Genomic DNA, 26,100 nt, shown 5'->3' with positions numbered 1-26,100 from the left:
GGGCTTAAAGTGCCCCTGTCAACAGCACTGTGTAGGTGTGATTGAGTGCTTCATGGTTAAAAACAAAAGTTAGCTGTGTGTACAAATGAGTACGGTTCAATAAGTCCATTCAAGACAGTTTTATAGTAGTATACTCTGTGTTTATTGACACCGCGGATGTTTGGGTCTGATTGATGTGTAACATGATTCTTACATGATCTCCTTTATTTTTATGGATGCACCCCTACCACAAATAAACTATTGATCCGATCTGATTGACCAATAGTATCCGTCTCATAACTCCTTATGAGGATCAGACGCCAATCATTTCAGCATGTCACTGACATACTAAACGACAAATAGGAAAGAGGCGTGGCCCATTCTTTTTGTCTCTATGAAATGATGACTTCTTAATCTTTGCAAGATCGTTTTTTTTAAATCTGTATACGGTTTGTTGCGCATTTAAATACATTTATAAAAAGTGTTACCATGATGCCTACATACAATAATTACAATAACTAGAATCGACCTAGAACGCTCTGGAAGAGGCTATCGCTAATAAACAACCTCTTTAAAGGGCTAGTTCACTCAAAATTGAAAATTCTGTCATCATTTACTCACCCTCAGGTTGTTTCAAACCTATATAAATGTCTTTTTTTCTGATATACACAAGATATTTGTAAGAATGTTAGCCATTTTCAGTTCTGTGACGTCATCCACAACCATAGTAGGAAAAAATATTGTATCTTTATTTTCTGAAGAATATTTTGAAGAATTTAGGAAAACAAACAGTTCTGAGGCACCTTTGACAACCTTAAATTTTCACTACTATGGCAGTCAATGATGTCACTGAATTGAAAATTCTTTCTCTGTGTAATTTATACAGGTATGAAATGACATGAGGCTGAGTCGATGATGACAGAAATTTCATTTTTAGATGAACTATCACTTAAAGGCCTAAGCGCTGCTAATTAAACTCTCTTAATAATTCTCACAGACTCTGATCAGAATCTTAGCAGATACCTCTCAAGAGGGTGTTAGTCAGGGTTTGGGATTTTGGGCTCATGTTATTCTCGATAGAGCAATATGCTCTAATCTATTACATAACGTTATTAAGTTATTCTGTCTAAATTAAACCATAACCGCCCCCCTAACAACAGCAATTTAATAACTCTTTACCTATAGTCTTGGAAATAAGCAGTATGTTGTCTAGAACCAATAGAAGACGCAATACAAAAGAACAAATACAAAAAAGCAAAAACTTTTGTAACCAATGAAAACAAACACAAACCTGTTGCCTCTTTACTCTTTCTGAACTGGTCAAGGCTGGGCAGTTGGTTGGCACTCTCAAGAGATAATTTGTTATTGAGGTAAAGAAAGAGTACAATCACAAGAAAGATGAAGACACCAATGCCAGACAAGAACCCAAGAGCCTCAGGAGACACTGTGGAAGAGAAGAGATAGGTTTATCTATTAAACAATTTAAAGAATAAAGTATCCTTACAAAATAGACTAAATCACAGTCTAGAACTTGCAGTCAAACGCATTTTTCACAAGACAGCAGTGAGAGAGAGACAGAGAGAGGAAGAGCAAATATCAAGCGTTTGGCATAACCCTCTTTAGTTCTTTACTTTGTGTGGTCAAAAACACTACTCGAGAAGGAAAAATAATGCAACTGAAATAGTATGGTACATCTGCTTGTGTTTTCCTCTGTGTGGCCAAAATGTTCAGACGACAGAGGAAAATTAGTTGAATCAAGATGTTTGGTCTCTCATACAGAGCAGGGCCATAGCCAGCCTTGTGGAAGGGGTGGTTCTTTCTCTCAAAAAGTTGACATTTTTTGTTGTTTTCCCTCACATTTATTATTTAATTTTGAGGTTCAAATATTTGTATGCCCCACTCTCTGTAAACGGTAAATTTTGTAATCGGAGGACCACTACGAATCCAGCTGCTCATTGCAAATACTTAGAAGAACTCCTTTTTTTTGTTAAGGGTCCATTTGGTAAGTTTACTTTGAGGTGTTAACTAATACATTAACTTACAAACATGCACTAATATATAGTTAACCGGGGCAGTTTTTATACATCAATCCTCATGACTCTAGTATTACCTAAGGTCAGCCCTTTCATAGCTGTAGCCAGGGTTTGAAAATTGTGGTGGGGTGTCAATAATTATACCTAATATTACCAGTAAATGCTATAAATCATTCAATTCATTTTCAAGTTAACAAATGATAAACTTATTACGATGTTATTAACAGGGCTTGTTACTGTGCCTAGTGGTTTTCAAAAATGACTAATTGCTCCAAGCGGGTCTCGAACCAGCGTCTGTATGGTATGGGAAACGACCGCTATAAGGAGGCTACGATGAAACAATCTTTGAAGTCGGGGAGTCAGGTTTACTTGCCCAGCTCTCTATCAGTGGTCTCTGTTACACTGTCCACCCAGCATTTTCACTGTCAACAATTTTGTTTTGGGGAAAATATTTTATATGACTAAACTTGACAATGGCATGGTGTGAGATCATGCGTCGAAAAACATGCCCAAAATAATAACAAAATACATCATAATAATAAATACATCATTGCTGATTCTGCAGGGCTCTAAACTGCTACTTTACAGACAAGCCCGTGAGTGTGAATGTGGATATGGCTCGAAACTTCCATATAGCCATTTTACTAGACTACTGTATTGTGATTTATTCACAGAATTTATGCACGGTGATCCTGGATGGCCGTTTAGGTGCTCCTGGCAAGGAAGCACAGGGATAAATATAATAAATGAGACATCATCCCTTTTGGCCATTTTTAATTACATATATGTTTTAAACTCTCATAAACCACTCAACAATTCAACTACACTTATGCTGTTTTAATAGTTATCTCATACTTATTGCATTAAGTTCAGAGTTTTGGGTTCAAGATGTTAATGTAAAACACCTCCCTATCCCAGCTTAATGTAACTACTGTATAATTGATTTGAACTGTGCAAACTCCTCAGAGTTCTCGCACTATCCCATAGTGAGAAAATCTGATTAAGTCTAAAAAGGACTGTGAATATGTCTGAGACATCATCCCCTCTGCTCTATATAAAAGAAATTACTGTCTGAGAGTACTGAAATAAAACGGAGCCAATTACAAATAAAGACCAGCCTTTCACAGCAATTATTATTTCTAAATCAGATCCATGCACATCTTCTGTCTTACTCTAACACCACAACGCAGGTACCTGTAGAACAGAATTTAATGCTTTATTAAATTAGTTATTAAAAATGCATTTACATAGAATGATGATAAAATATTAACCATGCTGGAATATCAACAAACCAATACATTCTATTATTGAAATATCGACAGGGGTCATGATTTACTTATTCAAATGTGTAATCAGTAGTAAGAAGGTAAGAAGAGGTCAAAAGTAATTTAATGACACTGTTATGGCAGAGTTCACAGAATCCATAATGTTCCATTACAGAGTGTGGAAAAAAAGAATGTTCGATACAATGATCTTATTACTAAACAAATGCTCCTGTACATGACCGTCAGTGATCCTGTTAGCTGCTAACTGCGTGATCTCTCTCTGACACCAGCTTGCTATTGCTGTTTTTAGCACTCAGACTATAACAGGCTAGACACGAGTACATGGGAGGACATCACAACACAGGACAAAGCAATCGGCCAATCAAATGATGACCCTAAGAGGTTCTTCCTGAGGATTCTGCAATTGTGGTTCAGTTAGGCTAGATATGATTAACCTTAATTTAGCTCCATAAAAAAACCTTTAACCAAACCGTTTAAAACAAAGAAATTATAAGATTGTAATGATAGGAATTTCAAACCCAATTTCCCTCAACGTTTGCTGAAGTGCTTTTGTGACAATAATCACTATACCAATAGTGGTATTTTTATTAAAGACATTTGCATCCTCACTGTTGCCAAGTTACAACAGCCTAATTAGAAAAGAATTGATGACATAGAGCACAAAATGCTGTTCATTCATTGAGAACATATCACTGACGGGGCTTTGCTGAGAAACCCCACATGGAACTATGAGCAAACAATTAGTTTTGCCATTATTGAAGCCATCAATTAAATGGATTATATGTGCATTCCATAAATATGATAAATTACAGTTTATAAAAAGATTTTTCTAATTCTACGTAAATTGAAGTGTTGACAGCATCTCACCTATTATTAAATCTAACACGATTATGCAAAGTTTTGTAAGAAAAAAGATAATCACAAAAGAAGATATTTTGAGAAATGTGTACTATTCCTGTGGTGAACTGTCCTTTAACATTGCCAGTCTAGTGTTATGACCATCGTCACACACACTTATGAAACAGCCCTACCACCATCTGCTATTTTTAGTGTCACTAATTGATTTACGTCCTGTGTATATCCTGATCAATGTTATGAAAACATTACTCTCCTCTCCCTCCCTTGCTCTTCCCATTCTGTTATTTTCCATTATTTCTTGTTTCTCTCCTGTCATGTTCTATTTGAAATCTATTTAGCCATTGTTAGATGTACATTAGCCATACAGGAGAAGAAAACTAAAATCTATCACAGACAAGACATTCTCTAATTCTACAGCCAGATGCCAATTTAGTCAAACAGGCCCGGTGTTCTAGCTGTCAATAACCAGACAAAATAATCTACAGTTGACAATCGTTACCGCAAAAACAACAGCTTTCATCAGACTTTCCAAACTGCTCATTTTTTAAAATTGAGTATAGCTCAGGTAAAGTTTCTTAAGATTCATAAAGATGATTATGCAATCATGCAATCATCTGCAATCATACTCTCTGGTAAACCAGAGAGATGAAAGTGGAACTCAATGACACATCTTATGAAACGTGTAGGAAAGAAAAAGAACAGACAGGAAAGAAAAAGAACAGACAGCAAAGAAAAGAAAAGAAAAAAAGTGAAGATGAATGGACACAAATGGGATGTTTTTTTGCAGTCCATAATGTGTTTAGAAGAGATGTTGTTGCAGATTGCAGAACTGCATCGCTGATGTAAATCCAGGTTCTGAGATGACACAGAAATCATCTCATAGAAAATGGGCCACCGAGGAGCAGTCAGAGAACAGCTGGACAGACCAGGTGCATCTGAAGTAAAAATACCGCTGATATACTTAAACAGCAGAAAGAAGGCCAAAGAGGAAACAGACTACACAAACTTATTCTTAAGCCATAAAAACAAGCCTGTTTTGACCAACTCTGTCCTTAACAAACCACACTGAAACTAGTCTACACCAACCAAATCCAACACAAAACTAATCTACACTAATCAAATCTATTTAAAACAAGCTCACCTCAAACAAACCCAATTTCCTGCAATTCCAGCAAACATGCAAAAGCTAGTTCACAGAATGTAGCAAGTGAGAAACTGACAGTTCCCTTTCTGTCGGTCTCTCGACGTTGTGTCGAGAACGACAGATGGGGTTCGCCCTTGAGAACCAATCAACTCTGACTACTATAGAAAAGGCCAATGAAATTTGGCGAATGCAATTTGCATGCCGGGCTCCGCCCCCGGAAATCCGGTATAAAAGGAGGCCGGCGTGCAGCATTCACTTACCTTTTGTTCTTCAGAGCCATCGCTCATGAGTACAACTCAGGATTCAATCCTCTACAACTACACGCTGGTGCTACGACGTGTTACAGCGGATCGTCCCTTCCTGCAGCGACCTTCCCCTGGGCGTCTCGGCGGTTCCGGAGGTGTTAGAGATTTTTTCTAAAAGTCCTTTTCAGGACTGACTGAGCATTCTCCAGCGCGGCATGTCCCGCTGTTCTCTTGGGTGCGGCACCCTCATCGAGGAGGGGGATGGACACGATCGCTGCATTAGGTGTCTGGGCGTCCAGCACACTGAAGCAGCGTTCGTTGACACATCTGCCTGCACTGCGGGCAGATTGTCATTCAGAAGTTGCGGTCACGGGTGGCTGTCTTCCTACGGGAACCAGCCACCATTTCGTCTGCTACCCGGGCTGTGACATCTGTGGCTACGGCCCCGATGACCACCCACGTTAGCAGCGTTAGTGATACGGGGAACTCTGCGAACGTAAACCCGCCAGCCAAGTGCTCACGGGCCGATCGCACCCCGATTCGCTCTTCTGAACGTTCCCCAACCGGCGGTGGCATACCGTCCGGATCCTCACGCACACACTCGGAAACGATGTGTGACGTAGATGAGATGTCGCTCGCAGCATCGGAGGGAGACTGGCATCCGACTCTGCCGAATCCAAACTCCACCCCCAGCGGTCGAGTTCAGGAGGAAGCAGAAGTGATGTCATCCGTGCTAACCCGGGGATACGTGGTTCCCGAGGTCGGTGCGCGGTGCAAACCGCGCCCACCCCGGGTGCCATGTTTTTCCCGGAGGTGCATGAGGAGCTGTGTAAAACTTGGAACGCTCCTCTCACGGACCGTTCCAGTGAAACCAGCTCCGGCTCCCTTACTTCCCTCGATGGTGAGGCAGCCAAGGACTGCGTCGAGATCCCCCGGGTGGAACGTCCGCCTGCGGTGCACCTGTGCCGCGGACGGCTACCACCTGGGGGGGGATCGACCACTCCTACCGTCCAAAGCACGTAAGACTTCGGCATCACTGGTGTCGAAAGCTTGCGATGTTGCGGGCCAGGCTGCCTCCTCTCTCTATGCCTTGGCCATCCTGCAGGTCCGCCAGGCCAGGGCGTTGAGAGGGCTCCACGAGGGTAAGGCCGACCCGGGTATAATGCAGGATCTCCGTGCCACCGCTGACAGCGCTCTACGGGCGACTAAGGCGGCGGCACGGGCCCTGGGTCGGACGATGTCCACGGTAGTGGTCCAGGAGAGACACCCCCGGCTATACCTTGTGCAGAAGAGTGACAGCAAGGAAGTCCGCTTTCTTGATGCACTCATCTCGCAGGGTGGGTTGTTGGTAACACCGTCGAGGACTGCGCTCAGCAGTTTTTTGACGGCGAAGCAGACAGTGGCAATTAACCACATTTTTTTCACGCCGCGACTCGGCCGCCTACAGGCCTCCGAGATCTCACGTGACGTCTGCTTCCCTGCAACCCAGGACCCTTTCGACATCGGCTCCGGTTCCTGTGCCCCCACAGGCGGCACCCCGGAAGCAGAGGTCGAGGGGGAAACCTCCACCCCGTCAGCAACCTCCTCGCGAGAAGGGAGACTGACGGGAAGACCCCAGGGAGAACAACATCGGGCCCGAACCTTCACAGCCACGGCTCTGATCGGTCGGTACGGGACGACTCCTGCCTCGTCACCAAAGCCGGGCCCTTGTTAGGGCTTGGCGCCCACTTACTCACTGAGTTTTCTGTTCTCCCCGGGTTTACTTGCAGCCGATCGCACACTCCACTGGACTGTGCTCGGCGAACCGACCTCACACCCTGGCGAGGCGTGAGGTCGTACACATATACGACAGCCGTCACCACTCTCAAACCGACAGTGCGTGCCGTTGTCCCGCCAGGCAGGTAAGCAGGCGGAGCAAAAACCTTCCCTCCGGGGACTCCCCGCGACATGGTTAGCTCCGCCAGCCGACGAACCACCCCCCGTGGGAATGATGAAGCAGACCGTCCCCTTGGTCACCCTGTCACAGTCCCTGGGAGCTCGAGAGCTGCCCACACTGTCTCGCTGGCTAATGAGGGCGGTCCGTCTTGGTTACTCGATCCAGTTCGCCAGAGACTCACCCAAGTTTCGGGGCATCATCTCTCCCTCTGTCAGAGGCAGGGACGCCTCCGTACTTCGGGTAGAGGTCACCACCCTTCTGGCAAAACAGGCATCGAGTTCGTCCCTCAAAACCAAGATGTTCAGTGGGTCACCACCCGCACTTCATCGTTCCCAAGAAAGACGGCGGGTTGCCCCCAAAGGCTGCGTACCCAGAACAGAGCACCTTCACAAGCTGCCATTCAGGGTGCTCACACAGAGGCGCGTCCTGACATCTATGAGGTGTCAGGATTGGTTCGTGGCAATCGACCTGAAGGACGCTTACTTTCATGTCTCGATCCTCCTCGACACCGGCCGTTCCCACGGTTCGCGTGCGAGAGGCGGGCATATCAGTACAGAGTCCTCCCTTTCGGTCTGTCCCTGACCGCCCTTTCTCCCTGAGAGGAGGAAGGCGAGCGGGTACTAAACTATCTCAGCGACTGGCCTATCTTGGCACACTCGCGAGATCTGTTATGTACACAAAGGGACCTGGTGCTCCGGCACCTAGGTCGATTGGGACTCCAGGTCAACCAAGAGAGGGGCAAGCTCTCCCCAGTGCAGAGCATCCTCTTTCTCGGTATGGAACTCAGCTCTGTCACCATGTCGGCACACCTGTCCGCAGTTGTGCCCAACCAGTGTTGAACTGTCTGAAATGAACATTTTTAGGCAGACAGCGGTCCCCCATAAACAATTCAGAGGCTCCTGGGACACATGGCGTCCTCGCGGGCTAATACCCCTCGAGTTGATGCACATGACACCGCTCCAACACTGGTTTCAGAGTCGAGTTCCGAGGAGAGCGTGGCACACCGGCAGCAGGCGCATGGTGATGCCGCCCTGCTGCCGACGCACCATAACCCCTAGTCTTTATGACTTTTTCGACGGACTCAGGTCCCTCTGAGCAGGTTATGAGGCAGGTCGTGGTGACGACTGAAGTCTCCCTGCAGGGGTGCGGTGTAGTGTGCAACGGGCACGCAGGTGGGGTGTTGGACGAACCCCCGCCTGCGCTGGCATATCAATTGCCAAGAGTTGTGGGCTATGCTACTTGCACTGAGCAGGCTACGGCCTCTCGTGCGAGACATGCACGTGCTGTTCCGAGGACAGCACTATAGCTGTAGCGAATACAGATCGTCAGGGTGGCGTTCGCACACAGCAGCTAAACACAACTTGCTCGACGCCTCCTCCGGTGGAGTCAACAGGTGACTCGTTCCCTGTAGGCCACACACCCCGGGCAAACTGAACTAGACAGCCGACGTGCTTTCTCGCCAGTTTATGCCTCGTGGAGAGTGGCGACTCCACCCCCGTGCAGTCCAGCTCATTTGGAGGCTGTTCGGGTAGGCCCAGGTAAAACCTGTTCACCTCCCGTAACACCACCATTTGCCCGCTTGATAGTCCCTGCCCTCGGCACGGATATCCTTGCGCACAGCTGGCCGCGGGATGGGCGGAAGCACACCTTCCCCCCCCCAGGAGCCTTCTTGTACAGACTCTGTGCAAGGTCAGGGAGCAGGAGCACCAAGTGTTATTGGTTACACCACACCGGTCTAACCGCACTTGGCCTCAGAGCCGATGCTCTGGACAGCGACTCCCCCTGAACCATTCCCCTGACAGAGGACCTGCTCTCTCAGGGGAAGGACACGTTCTGGCATCCCAGATCAGACCTCTGGAACACCCATGTCTGGTCTCTAGACGGGACGAGAAGATCCTAAGATGGCTACTCCCCCTATACGGCTGAGACCATCACCCAGGCTAGGGCCCCATCTACTAGGCGGTTACACGCCTCTAGACGGTGCCTCTTCTCGTCCTGGTGTCTTTCTCAACGAGAAAGACCCACTGAGGTGCTTGATCAGGATTGTGTTCCCCTCCTCACGAGACTGGAGACTAACATCTCCCTTCCACACTGAAAGTGTATGTAGTCGCTATTGCCACTCATCACGACTCAGTCGGTGGAAAGTTTCTAGGGCAACACGACCTGGTCACCAGGTTCCTAAGCAGCGAGAGGGCGGAATCCGCCTCATCTCCGCTCCATACCCTCTTGGGACCCTAAGTGGTCCTGGGGAGCCTCAGGGCCCCCCAAAGAGCCCCTCGGAGGTTCCGATCTTCCTCATAGAGTAAGACGGCCCTCCTGACGGCGCTCACTTCTTTCAAGAGGGTAGGGGACCACCGAGCATCCTCCGTGTCCCTGGATTGCCTTAAACTCGGCCCTGGAAACTCTCACGTTATCTTGAGACCCAGGCCCGGATGCGTGCCCAAGAAGTTCCCACTACTCCCTCCGGGGCCAAGTGGTGAACTTGCAGGCGCTCCCCATAGGGGAGGAAGACCCAACCCGATTAGTGTTGTGTCCAGTACGTACTGGACCGCACGCAGAGCTCTGAAGCTCTGACCAGCTCCGTGTCTGTTGGAGGACAGCAGAAGGGGAAGGCTGTCTCCAAACAGAGGCTGGCGCACTGGGTCGTGGACGCCGTTACGACGGCATTCCGATCTCAGAATCTCCCATGCCCATTGGCAGTGAGGGCTCACTCCACACGGAGTTTAGCCACCTCCTGGACACTGGCAGAAGCGCCTCTCTAGCAGACATCTGTAGAGCTGCGGGTTGGGCTATGCCCAAACACCTTCGCAAGGGTTAACAACCTTCGCGTAAACCCGGTGTCAGCCCACGTCCTGCGTGGCGACATGTAGGACTGGCATCCGGGGGGGCGTATGCCTGCGAAAGCACCTTTCCACCCTCTAACAGGTTGGGTCAGTGTGCTATTTACCTTTTCTTCTTACCCGAACACATCGCTAAGAAACTGGTACCTCACCAGCCTCCCTTCTTACCCAGACACTGGTTAAGAATAGGCATTCCATCCATCACCAAACAAGCACCCCCTGGGGGCTGGCTGGGCAGAGCAGCCTTCCCCCTTAGGCCGGGATACCATGTGAGCTATCACAGATAGCTCTAACCGGACCTAGTGCTACCGGACGTCTGTAACACCCCCTCCGTGGGCTGTTCCGTCTGATGTATCCTCATGAGAATGGTTCCCACTCCTGGTAACCCATGAGCTTCCCCAGGTGGGCCTCCACCTCGCGGTTAACTACTCAGTCCGCACGTTCCATGCGTTCTCCTCCAAGGACGAGACCATACCTATATCCACCATATTCCTCCCCACGGGTAGGAGGTGGCCTCTGTAGCGCTTCTCTGATTAAGAGTCGCGCTTACCCGGTGTAAACTGATCTGGATGGCCTCTCGCCTATAGAGAGCTAAGGCCCCGTCCGTGAAAGTTACCGGTCAGGGCTGTACCCATCTTTCTCCAAGAAAGCTCTGGAACCCCCCGACCACCACACTGGAAGGTTACAGTCTCACGAAAGCTTCGAGATGACACGCCCAGGCTTGTTACCGTCGCTTCGCTAGAGATTGTGACGCGATACAGCGTTGTGGCGTTTTCCATAGGCAACCCCATCTGTTGTTCTCGACACAACGTCGAGAGACCGACAGAAAGGGAACGTCTTGGTTACGTATGTAACCTCAGTTCCCTGATGGAGGGAACGAGACGTTGTGTCCCTTATGCCACGAACACGTATCGTATTCTGCTGCAGTTTGAGAGGTCTCAGGCTCTTCAGAACAAAGGTAAGTGAATGCTGCACGCCGGCCTCCTTTTATACCGGATTTCCGGGGGCGGAGCCCGGCATGCAAATTGCATTCGCCAAATTTCATTGGCCTTTTCTATAGTAGTCAGAGTTGATTGGTTCTCAAGGGCGAACCCCATCTGTCGTTCTCGACACAACGTCTCGTTCCCTCCATCAGGGAACTGAGGTTACATACGTAACCAAGACGTTCTCCAATACAGAGTAAACTTCCACATGGACACATTTAAGTACTTAATGTCAGATTAACCTAAATGTAGCATCTGATGCCACCATTAGTTTCTGTGAGACGGTCTATCTCAATATCTGCACAAAAATCTCCCACCCACAAAAAGTTATGCATACAAAAATGCATAATTGCAAAATTACATCCTTAGTGTGAAGTCCCTGTGGTGTTCTATGAGGTCATAAAAATAATAATCGCTTTTATGATAAACCGTTATCACGCTATTAATCACTGAAAGTGCCTTCCGGCTCCTTGGAAACTGTTGGTTGGTTCTGTTGTCATAGAAACAGGTAAAAAGCATGTCAGGATGCTCAGACACCTCTGAATTACAAAATACTACAGACACAAACACGCTCACAAAACACACTGCACCGTTGTAAACTCCCACATAACAGATCAGAAGTCCTCTTATGGGCCCACGCACACGCCCTCAGTCATAATGCTCTCACAAATAAATGTTAAAATATAATCTAAAGAAACAAACATACAGTATAGCACTGAGACTTTTCCCGTTGGGCTGGTCAACTACTAGGCTAGCTGATAAAACCAAACCAAGTATTCCAGAGAAATTCACAGTATAAAGATTTAAAGGGGGATAGATTTCGACATTCTCATGGGTGCTGGCAACAGTTTTGAAGGGGCAGCATTGGCAGCCTCTCTAAACAAAACTCTCGGACACATAGCAACTAATGGTGACTTTAAAGGTGTAGTCAAATACTTAAATGTACAATACAATACATGATTTGTTGTGAACCTGAATTGTCATATAGCTTGAACCGTGGTTTAAGTAAATATTTCTATTTGTTTTACAACAACATAGTTTAACTGTGATATCTGTAGTAAAATTATAATAAATGGTAATCAATATATGTAAGATACATTATTACTACACTTTGAAATGTCCAGTGTATGAAATTTAGCGGCATCTATGGGTGAGATTGCAAATAGCAACCAATGGTTCACTCCACCCTCCCTTTAGAAGCACAACGGTGGCTGACACAGAACTAAGTTGTCGTCACGTTTTTGCTTCTTTGCCAAAGGAGATAACATATATGCGCTTTATAGAGCAGTTTGTCCATTTAGGGCTACTGTAGAAACAACAAGACCCGCAGCTTATGTAGATAGAAGTAGCTCATTCTAAGTTAAAAAAACATATCGCTTCATTATGTAAGTTCTTAATACAACTCTAAAGACATAGTTAGCCTACACTGTAAAAAATGCCTTTGAAATTAACAGTAAAATTCTGTTGTTTTCACACAAAAAACCTGTTATCAGAAAACATCCATAGAAATACGGATAACATTGTCAAATTCTCTGGGAAATGAACAGTGAAATTCCAAAGTTTTCACAAGGAGTTTTTTTTCAACTCCACAAACACTTTTATCACCTTCACTTACAGAAACCACTGTCACTTTATTTCTGTTGCACGTCTACAAAAGTTCTAATTGAAAATTAACACAAGTTTACATGTTGATGGTTTTGTTGAGTCACCATTATGGTGATTAGTGTTTGCTTTAGTTGTGGTCTTGACCCTTTGCTTTCATGGGAAGAAGTCTTTGCCCAGTATTGACATCTATGAGTTGAAACACACTGACTTACATGAGTAAGTACATGTTCAAGAGTTTAGGTAGTGCTTTAAAGTTACTTGTTGTCCTCATTTTATGATATTGAATGAAATTAATTAATATACTGAATGTCTTTAACAGCACATCTAACATAAATGTTCTAGCAGATATCTAGAATATAACAGTTTGTCTCAACAATGGAGACAACAGAAAAAAAACCTCTAAAGATAAACGCAATGCATTCTGGGTATCATCAAAGCACAAAACTCTTCAATGACTCCCAGCATGCATTGCGGCTGTAAGATTTTCATTTGTTAGTCACCACTGTTGAGATTCATACACTGATTCCTGATGTCTGAGTCAAAAACCAAATGCCAGCTTTTTAATGGTTCAAAAATAAGATTGATTGTTGCATGAAATGTGAATTTTAAAAGTAAATTCATTGAGGCGTTTGTAACAAAAAAATACAATAAGTAATAAAACAACATCACAGATAAAGATTTAGTAAATACCTAATCACACTTTCATTTGATTTGCTACAAAACTATGCTTTATATAAAACAATGTCATAGCAGGACAAAGAAAACTGGAAACTTATTTATGGCGGCTGAAAGATGGCAACTAAAGCAAACCCTGATCACAAAAACGGTGACTTTAAATAAACCAATAAATCATCAAGTCATGGCTGTTATGCTGCAGTCCCTGTGAAGCAGAAGTGATGATCGTCTTCAGTATTATGACGTATTGACAAGATGAATAGTGGGTGTGGCTCATGTTTTCCACTGTGAATTGATTGGATGAATAAAAACAGGATGTTCCCGTAATTTTACGGTAGTTTGCTGGCAACCACAGCTGCCGGTATTTTTCCGTAAAAACTACGGAATTTGTATTTTCTCTTTTCTTTTCTGATATTAAATGTTTGTGTGTCACCACTAAGCTGAAGAGTGGAGTCTGTGTTTAACTCACGGTCAGGTAAAGATATTCTGATGTCATGCTGCATGTTGCTTTGTTTAAAAGTGACTTTAATAATGAATTACAAAGAAATAAATTAAGTTAATGTAATGTTATCACTTTTATGCATTTGGACCAAGTTTTCATTTTCTATAAAGAAATGCTGTTGATATAAAATACTAAAATGTATTAAGTTCATTCACAGCTTGAAGTTTGTGCCCTGAAGTTTTAAACTGCAAGACTGTTTACATTCTTCTCCTGTATTTTTTACGGAATTTTACTGGCAACCACAGCTGCCGGTATTTTTCCATAAAAATTAAACAGTTTGATTGTCTGATTTCATCTCATGCCTTTATCTCAGTTTTGTTTTGAGACAGAGCTGCTATTTTCTATCACAGACATGAGCTATAGCAAGAAACGTTCTGTCAGCAAATGTGTATGAGTTTGACTGACAGTGGACAGACCGTGCCTGAAGAATGTGAAATAAAGTGCACACACGCACACAGGCCGTGGCTAGCTCAGAAAGACTGTTAAGCTTCACTTACTCAACAATCTTACTTGAATCGGTTCACTCAAATATTTACTTACTCAACAAACACACAAGCTATATCCTATACTATTCACAGAGCTTTTCACAGCGCGTTATGGAATTGCACTCTTTCAGCCCTTTGAAAAAGCTAGTTCAACAACTTACTAAGTTTTGTCTTTTTGAAATGACATATCCCACGCCCAATTTCACAAAAAGAGACTGTGAGAGTTACACTGTGATACAAACATAAAAAACACATTTAGACACTAAAAGAACATATGGCAAAATGATGAGTGAGAGTTAAACTAACAGATAAGAACATACAAGACGACACACAAACACACTAAACTGAAGACTAATAGACCTGAACAATCATGAACATGCTGAACGATGATCAAAATAGTATCTTTCAGAATGGAAGGCATAAAAGGCCAAGATGTCTTGGCCTCAAAGCATCAGTGCCAGACAGGTGGCAGCCATTTTACGTTTAAACTGGCCGCTTACCTTTTCTGATGCAGATAAGCTCATGTACTCCACAATTCCGCTCTCCACCTGGAAAAACAAAGCAACCTTTAATGACAAACAATACAGTAGTCACACAAAACAAGGCATTAAACACAGAGACGCAAATGCACTGATGCACATGACACAGACACATCAGTTGGAGACTCCATCACAGGATTTTATATATCAAGCAAATGATTTAAAAGAAGAATGATGTAACATTGAAACAGCATTGTAGAGATGTTGTAATATTGTGTGATGTGGAATTAGGATATGCGGGCCACAGCGTTTTATATAAACATACCTTGCACAAATAAAAATACACTTGGCTACCCAAAGAATTATATAAAGAAGAGAAACAAACAACAGATATGAATGCTTGAAAATGTGTTCGCCAATGCCTCCTGCATAGCTGTGCCAATACTTGAGACTAAAATATACATAATTAAAATGTATTGAAATCAACAAATTACATCAAATGTTAAGGTTTTAATGTAGCACTTGAAATACTATCACCCTGCACTCATCAAACACAGCTGCACCTGGCATCTTTCCTTAAACAAACCTCCAATGTCTACTCCAGTATTTGATTTACATCACCCCACTGGAAATCTACCAGCTTCCTTCTCCTGTGCTCTCCTAAATCACATTTCAAAGGTTAATCTGAACTGAATACAGTCGAAACTCAGAGATCGCCTCAACGCGACAGCTCACTTTACACTTCATAGCTACTGTGAAGTGCTCAGGTGTGTGCTAGAGTCATTCAGGTTAGAAATATCGTCAAAGCTGAAACACACTAATGCAATAGAAAGCAGCAAATAGAAGTTTTTTGCAATCAATGAAATGCTCAAAATAGGGGTGCTTTATAAGAGGTTCATATTATTAATACTGTTTGAAGATATGAACCGTGATCTGGAATTTTTGACCTCCTTAGACTAAAGGCGGGCACACACGGTGCATTTTTCGCCATCATATGAGATTTTTTCCAATCGTGAGAAGATCTTTGATATTCGTATGGTCGCGGCTCGTATCTTGTGCTAGGAATTACGAGCCGAGCAGAGTGCCTTAAGATCACTTCCCGACCTCCCGATCATTTTAAACATGTTTAAAAAGTTCTGGAGCTGTTGCATTGAAAGCGCGACATGTATGCTGTTGAACGAGCAGATTTGTTGATCTATCTGAAATCATCCAATCAGGAGTTACTATTTGCGCAAATTAGCATGACACGCAACGATTGATATGTTATCTTCAATGACCACATCAAAACATGCACGAACCGATACGTTATTACCTCAAGTTGTCTTTGAAAAACAGAAAGTCCATGCTGTTCTCTGCTTTTCAACCAAATTCATTGCCATGCCGTTTTTTTCTTAACTTTTTTATTCTTTCGCAAGCCATTGCTGCCACAAAGAAAGCAATCTCTTCTTCTGACTCCGTGTTTTTGGCGAGGAACTTCGTGCGATTTCTTGGGAAATCGGCAGGTCGTACAATCGTGTCATGTATCACTGCCTCCGTACACTTCTCAGTGATCTTCCGATCATCAGATTTCGCACCGTGTACTCCCTCCTTAAATTGCCCCATTCGAGCCCATTATAACTCATGTGCATCTCAAACAAACAAACGTACAGCAGATTACGAGGTCCTTCAATTCAAGAGTCTTGACTGAACGTCATGCCTCTTATCACCCAACATGTTTTTTCAAATAATGTAAAACAAAGCATTTTAATGTGTATGGTCGGTATGCAACATGCATCCTGTGGTAGCATATAAAGTAATAATAATGAATAAAGATAATAAGATGCTTTAAATCTGATTAGAGTGGAAAATGGGAATCTTTGATTAATCAAACACCTTTGACCTTTAGCATGTGTGGGGGTTCCCTGCTGAGGTTGTTTGGGAAGATGAATGAAGGTCATTCTGAAGGAGAGAGACATGAGCAGCCAAGAATGTCAGTTTATGCATTCTTAATGTGTGCTGTCAACCTGTAACCCCAGAGAACCATAGCCATCGGTGATGTGGAGACGGTCAAATTACATCTTGGACCAAATTTCAGAATAGGGATCTCTCTATGGTAATGAAAAAGCATGTTTACAGTAATCCATTAAAATGATTCTAACAGTAATTAGCATCTAGATTACTGCTCACTGCATAGCTGAGAACTTCTGAGGTCAGACAGAGTGCCCATAACTGATTTCAATCACAGTAAGTTACAGTAAAACATTCATCCTGTTCAACCACTACCCTTGAATATAAAATTATTCAATATTCTAGACACTAACTAGACACAAGAATGATAAAATTACCAGCCTGTTGATATTTAAATGAAGTCTTTAAAAACGTACTTTAAACCAAGACGCAGCCTACAGAGAATGAGTCAGAGAGTTATAGTTGAAGCAGAATTGTGTATAAAGCAGAATGAAATGACATTACTAAGATCTAACAGCTCCTTAAGTCTCTCCCACACACAATTTAAGATATCATAGAAAAAATATGTTTATACTGCGTTGTGCACAAAGGATAGCAAGAGAGGCTTAAAAATCACAAGCTTCAATCCGACCTTATTAACTTCTTCGCAGTTTTTAGATATTTATTCCAGAGCATGTTTACATTCTAATGTGCATTTGTCAATGTCTGTAATTGTTAGACAACCTACAGTACCTTAAATTTTGCTCCAGCGGTTCGTTCTGATTCAGTCATGAGGGACCTGTGTGACTGATGGGGAGTCTGTAAATAAAGTAAGTAAACTAAGTCAAGGTGAGGATTCAGGGCAAAGCCCTTTGTTTTCCTTCCTTCCCTGTCTTTTGTTCACTCAGCATCCCCTCCAAGGCTGTTTTGTATTTATTAAGATGTCCTAGATTTATAAAGGTTTATTCTCGGGAATTTATAAAGCTTATTTCTAATTTAGGAGATGATTTCAGGCATCTGTTATTAGCAGTAATTGACAAGCCGGACAATTAGAAGACACTACACTGCTTTTCAAATTTGAACAGATTTTTAAAACTAGACATCACACGCTTGCAGACTTTTTGAAAGTTTGCGGAGAAAAACAGGGCATCACACACTACACGATAAAATCTGCAGACTAGCGCAGACTTTCTGTAACAAGTCCAGACTGAAAATCTCAGCAAAAGTCTTGTAGTGAATTCCAGCCATTACAAACATGTGCTAACCTCATTTAAAGGTCTGAGTGTGATTATCACATGTACAGTGAGTATAGGAGCGTGTGTGTGTGTGTGTTAGTAAAAGACTAAATCTATTATCTCTGGGAATGTGATGTAGAGTTCAATAGATGTCCACTCAACACATTATTTTTAGGGTTTACAAAGCGTTGCATGTGTGGCGAACAAGCCTAGCCATTATTACCCACAGAATACTGTGTGAGATAACTGTAACACCTCAAGACAGAAAAGAACCTGCAACAATTTATTTTACAGTCATTAAAGATTCGATTTTGGGCATTAAAATGCTATTAATCATTACTAAACAAGTATTTAATGTAAATGCTTTGTAAACTACTAAACACACATGCATTGGAAGTGGGGGTTTGGCACACTGCAATTTAATATGAACTCCATCAGCCAACAGTTAAAATCTCAGCCAACTCCATTAAAGAATCATTAGGGCTGATTCATAAGGACAATTACCATTCTTCCAGATCCCATTTTTCAGAGTGATCACAGCTTTCAGAGTATAAGAAACTGCCATAGATGTACATGGGTCATATGTTGTTATTGTTTTGCAGCCATAATGACATCTAAAGGGGAAGTTTGACTATTATCGATGTCTGTATTTGTTAGACAACCTACAGTATCTTACGTTTTGGTCCAGTGGTTCGTTCTGATTCAGTCATGAGGTTTCTGTGTGACTGACAAGGAGTCTGTAAATAAAGTAAGTAGAATAAGTCAAGGTGAGGATTCAGGGCCAAAGCCCTTTGTTTTTCCTTCCTTCCATTCCATTCCGTATTTATTAAGATGTCCTAGTTTTATTAAGGAATTTTCCCTCTCTTCAGAAAATATTCTGAGGAATTTATGAAGTTCATTTATAGTTTAGAAGATGATTTCAGGCACCTGTTATCAACAGATATTACTAAAATAGGCAAGCCGGTCAATTAGAATGGGACATCCACATGCTGTAGTGTACTGTATATCAGTGTAATCCTGACAGGGTTAGGTCGGGAGGGATTATACAATACTTGAGCAACAACAGAAATGTGAAGCCACAACTGGCAATTGTTTCTGGATAGCGGACATGTCTACCACTAAAATGATTTAATACAGAAAGAAACAAGGAGAAGAAAAAGGTCAAAGATGACAAAATACAATGCTGAAATATTTAAAACGTAAGAAAGAAGAAGAAACTTTACCTCTAAATCGTGAATAACACTTAAGGCTGGAATACTCTACATGACTCAACAGATTTTTAAAAAACTAGACATCGAACATTTGCAGACTTGCATAGAAAAACAGGGCATCACACACAACGCCACAAAATCTGCAGACTAGCGTAAACTTTCTGCAACAGGTCCAGACTGAAAATCTAGGCAAAATCCGAGCAAAAGTGTTGTAGTTCAATAGATGATAGACACCAATCAACACATCATTTTTAGGGTTTACAAAGTGTTTGATGTGTGGCGAACAAGCTGAGCCATTATAACCCACAGAATACTGTGTGACATAACTGTAACACCTCGAGACAGAAATAACCTGCAACTATTTATTTAACAGTCGTTAAAGATTCATTTTAGGGCATTTAAATGCTACTAATCATTACTAAACAAGCCTTTGTAAATGCTTCGTAAAAAATACTAAACACACATGCATTGGAAAGACAATGGCTGAGGGTTTGGCACAGTGTAATTTAATATGAACTCCATCAGCCAACAGTTAAAATCTCAGCCAACTCCATTAAAGAATCATTAGGGCTGATTCATAAGGACAATTACCGTTCTTCCAGACCCCATTTTTCAGTGTGATCACAGCTTTCAGAGAATCAGAAACTGCCATATATGTACATGGGTCAAGTGTTGCTATTGTTCTGTAGCCTTAATGGCATCTAAAGGGGACGTTTGATTATTATTCATTTCTTGATGTAATAAATTGAACAATTTAGGCTTTTACAGAACATCTTTCAGCACACTTAAAACAAAAGCAACCATGTAAATCCATACATTTAACGCCTTTTGATTGCCTGAGATTGTGCATAGAGCCAAGATTTACAACCATTTGGCCACACCACTCCACAATATTTTGTTCTTCTCTGGGTGTTGAGCTTAGGGTTCTAGAGCAGGTTCTGCAACCAGTCTGGTTTTGTATCAGTTACATGTAACTGTTTTGACTAACTGTGACCCAGACTGATACCAGACTGAAGAGACAACTTAACCCAAGAGAGATTTGTTCTCTCTCTCCCGCACACACATTATCAGTCTGACACACAACGCTGCAATTAACAGTTTGGCCCTCTAAGGGGGATCCTGTTCACTACAGTCTACATTTCTCTCTTTTACTCTGCCAGCTCACTCGCTCACTTACTCTAGGGACATGTGGGGAGAGTGAAAGAAGCAATTTAAGTCAAGGCACATCAAAGCTAATGGGCATTTGCAAACAAGTTTCAAAATCTGCACTAGATCACAAGTCCCAAAGCAATTACAGAGAAGATTCTGATTGCTGGCATATGCTTTATTTCAACGGCTCCTCCAGGCTGCTAACGTTCTTAAGGAGACTTTTAAATCAGATGTCAAGCACAGCTGGATTGAATAACACTGAAATCAACTTGTTGTCACACAGATTTTGAAATCAGAACTTAGCCAATCTGGAGAATAAAGCAGTAATACTTAAATTCCTTGTGTTTGTTTTCTTCATAACAAAATGTGTATAGAGCTAACTCTTCCAGCGCCCAGAAGATAAACATGCTACGCACAGCAATTACGACCCTGTACCTCTACTGCCTGGAGTCGCCCACAGCCTCTGGGAGAGAGTGGGCTCTGTGGGTGTGTTTTGGTGACTAGACTCTGTTGGGACTTCGTCGACTCTGTATTCAGGCGCTTGGGGTGGCTGTTGCTGTTTTTTGCAGTCTAAACTGAGTCTTGAAAACTTAACTGATCTGAGTCACGAATACATTCTGCATATCTGCATGTGGGTTGCATGTAAATGTTTGTTTACAGTCAAAAGTTGAAGATGAACAACACAGCAGGCCATGGCGTCATTATCTTTTAAGAGGTTTCTCGGTTGTCATTTTTTTTTAGATACTTCCAATTCCACAATAGATCTTTCTTTGTGACATCATATCCTGTAAATGGTTGGGGTTAAGTATGTTGTATGCTGCAAAGTGCTGCTACTGCTATTCCCATCACATGCAATGCTGATCCACTCATCCATCCTCATTACTTTTAGTCAAGGGGTATTGACACGGTGCTCTTTCGTGAGTAATCGGTGCAATGACTAATTTTGCAGACCTTTGATCTAAAGACATCATTCCTTCTCCTGGACTGGATCTACTGACTTTAAAGTTCAGAGATCAACCATCCAGTGAATCAGCTCCCCTGTGAGAAAACAGTAACCCAGAAAGTAAATCGAAAGAAGTGAATGGAAGTAACTCTATTATTAATGCTTCGGTTACTTATGGGACCAGCATCACTGCACATTCAACAATAGATTAAACAGCAAAATATGAGAAAGCCTCTGCAGAAGAGACGATACCAGAAAATCTTGGGAATCTTCAAATACGCATCTTTTAATAAATAAATCGCGTTTGGGTTGACGTACTTACTCTGGTGTTAGGAAAGCAAATGGCAGCCGTTTAATGTGATTATCCATTGAGCTAAAGAGTCTCAGCTGTTGCCACTGCTCTAAAACAGCATCTCTGGTAAACATGCTTGTTTTTTCATTTACAGGTCAAATAAGGCAACACACAAAATGCAAAACCAAATACTTTGAAACAACAGATGCCAATCCTCTCAATCTTTTCTAAGCTGTCCCTTTTCTAGATACAAAATATGCATAAAAAAGATAACAAATAATTTCCACGTGACCTAAAAGTCTATTACCAAAATCCAGATTTGAAATTCACCTGACAGCACTTGCATGGATTTCTATGGCCGATTTTTTAAGTGATGATTTCAACCAAATTCTTTATTTCAGACCCATGGCCCAGGTGGTGTTTTAACATAATACACCATGCTTTCAATATCTATCACCCTGTCCATCAAGTTCTCTTCATTAGACAACATTTATTCAGTAAAGTACTTGACAAGCACTTACTCAGCTCATACAGCCTCACAGTCTGTAACTAAACACACTAAACACCTATATCTCGACTGAACACCAGATGTTTGCCACATAAGAGTAAAAAACCAAACAGCTCGGTTGTTCTTTAAAGAGTTTCACAGGAACCAAACAGAAAGGATGTGACATTTTAGGACAAATACACTGAAGTGACAGCAGATGAAAAGACAAACAGCCTCTTATTCATCTTTTTATCTTATCTGCAATTCACAACCTATTTGATATGCCACTCTTTTGTGTAGAACACTTATTTTTTGTCATGACAAAATAATTTCAGGTTTCATTCTTTGCAAAACAGTAGTAAAGTGCTTTAAACAGTAGATGTGGAATCATTGTGCCCAAAGCTGAAAGGGGGAGAGGAGGGGAGATAAGGACTGTCTGTGTCAGTAAACCAAAAACTAAACAGTACCTTTCAAATTAAATTCTGTGATCAATGTGACACACTTGTACAGTTTTTCTAAGAAATACGACCAAAGAGTCTGTGTAGGTTGCTAAATGCATTTATAAAATAAACAGACTTTTCACTTGAAAATGTTCTAAACCGGTTCCTTAATAATGGCAACGGATACACACCCTAGAAAGAATATTTATTATTGAGACCTGTCAAACATAATTGTTTTATATTTTATATTGAAGATGCTTTGCCATTTTGATTGTTTTAACAGTTTAAATAGCATGGTTGATGTGTGACATGTTTACAAATATACAAGCTCACCTCATTATTTTATGAAAACAAAATCTCCTCTCTCCTAAGCGGTTCATTGCAAAAGAACTAAACTAAGATATTGTCAGTTTTTAATTCTAGTTTTTTTTTTTGCATGGAGGCTGTGTGTGGGTGGCTGTGTTAGAGCTGGCCTACAGTGATGGTTTGAAAAAACAGAACGGTTCTCCAGATCAGTGATAATATAAAATACAACAAAAAAGTCTTACACAACAAAATACAACTATATCACACATATATATACTCTTCACATCTTTGAAGGAAAATAATAGTCTTTTATTTTTCATGAAGGATAAGGCAAATTAACCAAGAAGAGGCGAGGATATCTTTGCTAAATATAATGCGAGCGGTATGGGAGACAATTGTAACGGGGGGCAATTGTAACACACTCAATCACTCCAATCAGAAACAATCTACAGTAATGACACTTAATCTGCACATGCACAGTAGGATTCTCTCTCTGCCTGTGGAAAAAATGCAAGATCTTTATACCTCACCAGAATATTTTCTGATATTTGATCTCTAGGTTATTGATAAAAAATGATTATGAACAATCTATGGTACAATAGGTGCAGCTGGCTAGCACACACAATTTTATTATGGCTGCAACATCGGGGGCAATTGTAACATTGTGTTACGAGGGCCCCCGTGCCACATGGTCCAATGTGAAGAAGTTCTGTCATGACAACTCTGGTAGGGTTTAGAAAAGTAGTGTACATGACACATAAATGTATTTGATCCTGATTGGAATAGAGCTGCAATGCTGCTGCTACAATTGCCCCCAAATACTGTTACGATCGCCCCCACCAAGGGCGCTATTGTAACACTCTTGACTTCTTGCATTTGGTTTAATATTAAAGTCTTGTCCTTATTAGTGAAAATATAAACATTGTTTTATTAATAAGTGCACCTATGTTCAATCAGTGTATTTCAAGTAGTCTGTGAGTTATGAAGGAAAATGGAACAAAAATACTATTGTACTCCCCTACTTTAAGCACCTGTATGAGTAGGCTATCCCAAAATAACACACCAGGAACAAACATTTGATTATTTTTCTTCCATTGAGTAACCTGTGGAACAGTCTAATGGAAAAGACAAACTACCGGATTTCTCAATGAATCGTCTCGACCCTGCTGCAAGCGGCGATAATGTCTCACTCCGTGAACCTTACATATACATCCCAAGCCTCCTCACCATGCCACAGCCCAAATGCAGTTCACTATAAACACAACAAATGCAACAGATGCAGTGATTTACTGCGAGAAGAATTTCTTTCTAACTGGATAGGCTTAGCATTCAGTTACTGTGATTGACGCGCAAGTTGAAGTAATTCTGACATCAGTTCTTAGGGAAACGTCAGTACGGGAGCTGTTCTTTCAGCACCACAATCACTCCTCTTAATACTACACTACACACCAGAAAAACTTTACCTCCACTGTGTGTCATCATCACAAAAACATTCCACGCCACAGACAGCGAAATAACACTCACATTTAAGCAAGTACAGCTAAGCGATGGGGGTCTGAAAAGAGAAGTGAGTTTGCGAAAGCAGGAGAGCGTTATTGGCCTACTCACCATCTATCGCCATGATGTTCTGGTCTGGACTGAACCATGCCGAGCGCTTAAGACGGGGTGGGCTCGACCGCTCCGGCGCGCAGGGGGATGAGAGGGGCCGGCCAACAGATGGTACGATCCAGCATTCAAGAAAACTCAGCGGCGGATTCCTGCTGTTTGATTAGCAGGATGCTGATTAACTTTTATCAAATAACAACGAGGGCTGTGGGTAACATATAAGACAGCTGTCAAAGGTGCATTGTAACTAGTGCAAATTACCAAGTCATTTATGCTGCACAATAATGTTGTAGTTGTTAACAATTAGTGAATGCATTTGCTAAAATTAACTAAAGGCGAAGAATACTTTCGCATCATTTATCAATCCCTGTTCATGTTTATTTCATCATTTACTATGAAATGATTATTAAAATATAACGTTAACATCAGTTAAAGGACCATGAGCTAACATGAAGAACTGTATTGACATTTAGAAGGATTAATAAATTGTCAAAAATTACTCATTGTTAACACATGCAGTCTTATTGTAGTGTTACCATCCACTGAATGAAAATGGTTTTGAATAAAAATGAATAGATTTTGATTGTTTTATAAAAAATATACATTTAACAACATAACATTTATTTTTAATATGAAAAGTAGCATACATAACAACTGGGAAGTTTAATTAAATGTCACAAACCTTATAGACTTTAAAGGGACTTATTAATAAATAGACTTATTTTAAAATAGTTTAATAACTGTGTATCATTTGGATGCAACATACAGTATATAACTTTAGAACTACAATACAATTTTGCTTTGGGCATGGACCAAATAGCTATAATTTGGAAGAAATATCAGCAGTATCAATAGTTTAAATCATTTTACAAACAGTTCTACCATGGCTATTTAAAAATTAATAACTACCGCAGGCATCACAGCTAATGAGAGTAACCTTTTGAGAGCCCACATTCAAAAGGAATTCAATAATAGTGGCTCACATACACTGAACAAGCTTTCTGGAGTTCTGAAAATTGTAGATTTGATTTCATCACATCCACCTCAGAGACAATATTGAGCTTAGCTTTGATATATTATCATATTATCACATGATGCAATTTCAACACTGATAATTGCACAATGTGCAATACTCAGCCTCCCACTATTCTGCGTGAATTGCCTGTGTGCTTCCTGTCAATTGGGATTTGTCATTAGTTCATGAGTAAGTACCGGAAGCCATATAGTGCACAGGCGAGAGACAGAGAGAGCTTGAAACATTTGGAAAATCATGTGGCCTTTCAGTGTCAAACATAAAAAGCACGAAACACAAACAAGTACATCATCAGACATTATGCGCTATATTTGACTGTTATTAGAACTGTTGCCATTATCGTCTAAAGCTATGGTTACAGCAGTTGCCATGCATCAATTGTGCTGAATAGAAACACATGCCATTATACTACAAATAACAGTT

At 41.8% G+C, this 26,100-nt stretch overlaps 1 protein-coding gene across 1 annotated transcript in view; it reads right to left on the bottom strand.

The window, feature by feature from the left end:
• Window positions 1-24,660, bottom strand: part of syt14a (synaptotagmin XIVa) — a 38,576-nt gene extending 13,916 nt beyond the window's left edge. Inside the window, exons 1-3 of the mRNA XM_056761181.1 lie at window positions 24,648-24,660; window positions 15,072-15,119; window positions 1,271-1,423 (exon numbers count right to left, since the gene is read on the bottom strand). Coding sequence (XP_056617159.1) covers window positions 1,271-1,423; window positions 15,072-15,119; window positions 24,648-24,660 — 214 coding nt within the window. The remainder of the gene's footprint in view (window positions 1-1,270; window positions 1,424-15,071; window positions 15,120-24,647) is intronic.
• Between the last annotated feature and the right edge of the window lie 1,440 nt (window positions 24,661-26,100).

The sequence above is a fragment of the Triplophysa dalaica genome, chromosome 11 (genome assembly GCF_015846415.1).
Source record: "Triplophysa dalaica isolate WHDGS20190420 chromosome 11, ASM1584641v1, whole genome shotgun sequence".
NCBI classification, from domain to species: domain Eukaryota; kingdom Metazoa; phylum Chordata; class Actinopteri; order Cypriniformes; family Nemacheilidae; genus Triplophysa; species Triplophysa dalaica.
Note: the sequence above shows the minus strand (reverse complement) of the source record. Positions and strands in the feature narration are given on the sequence as shown.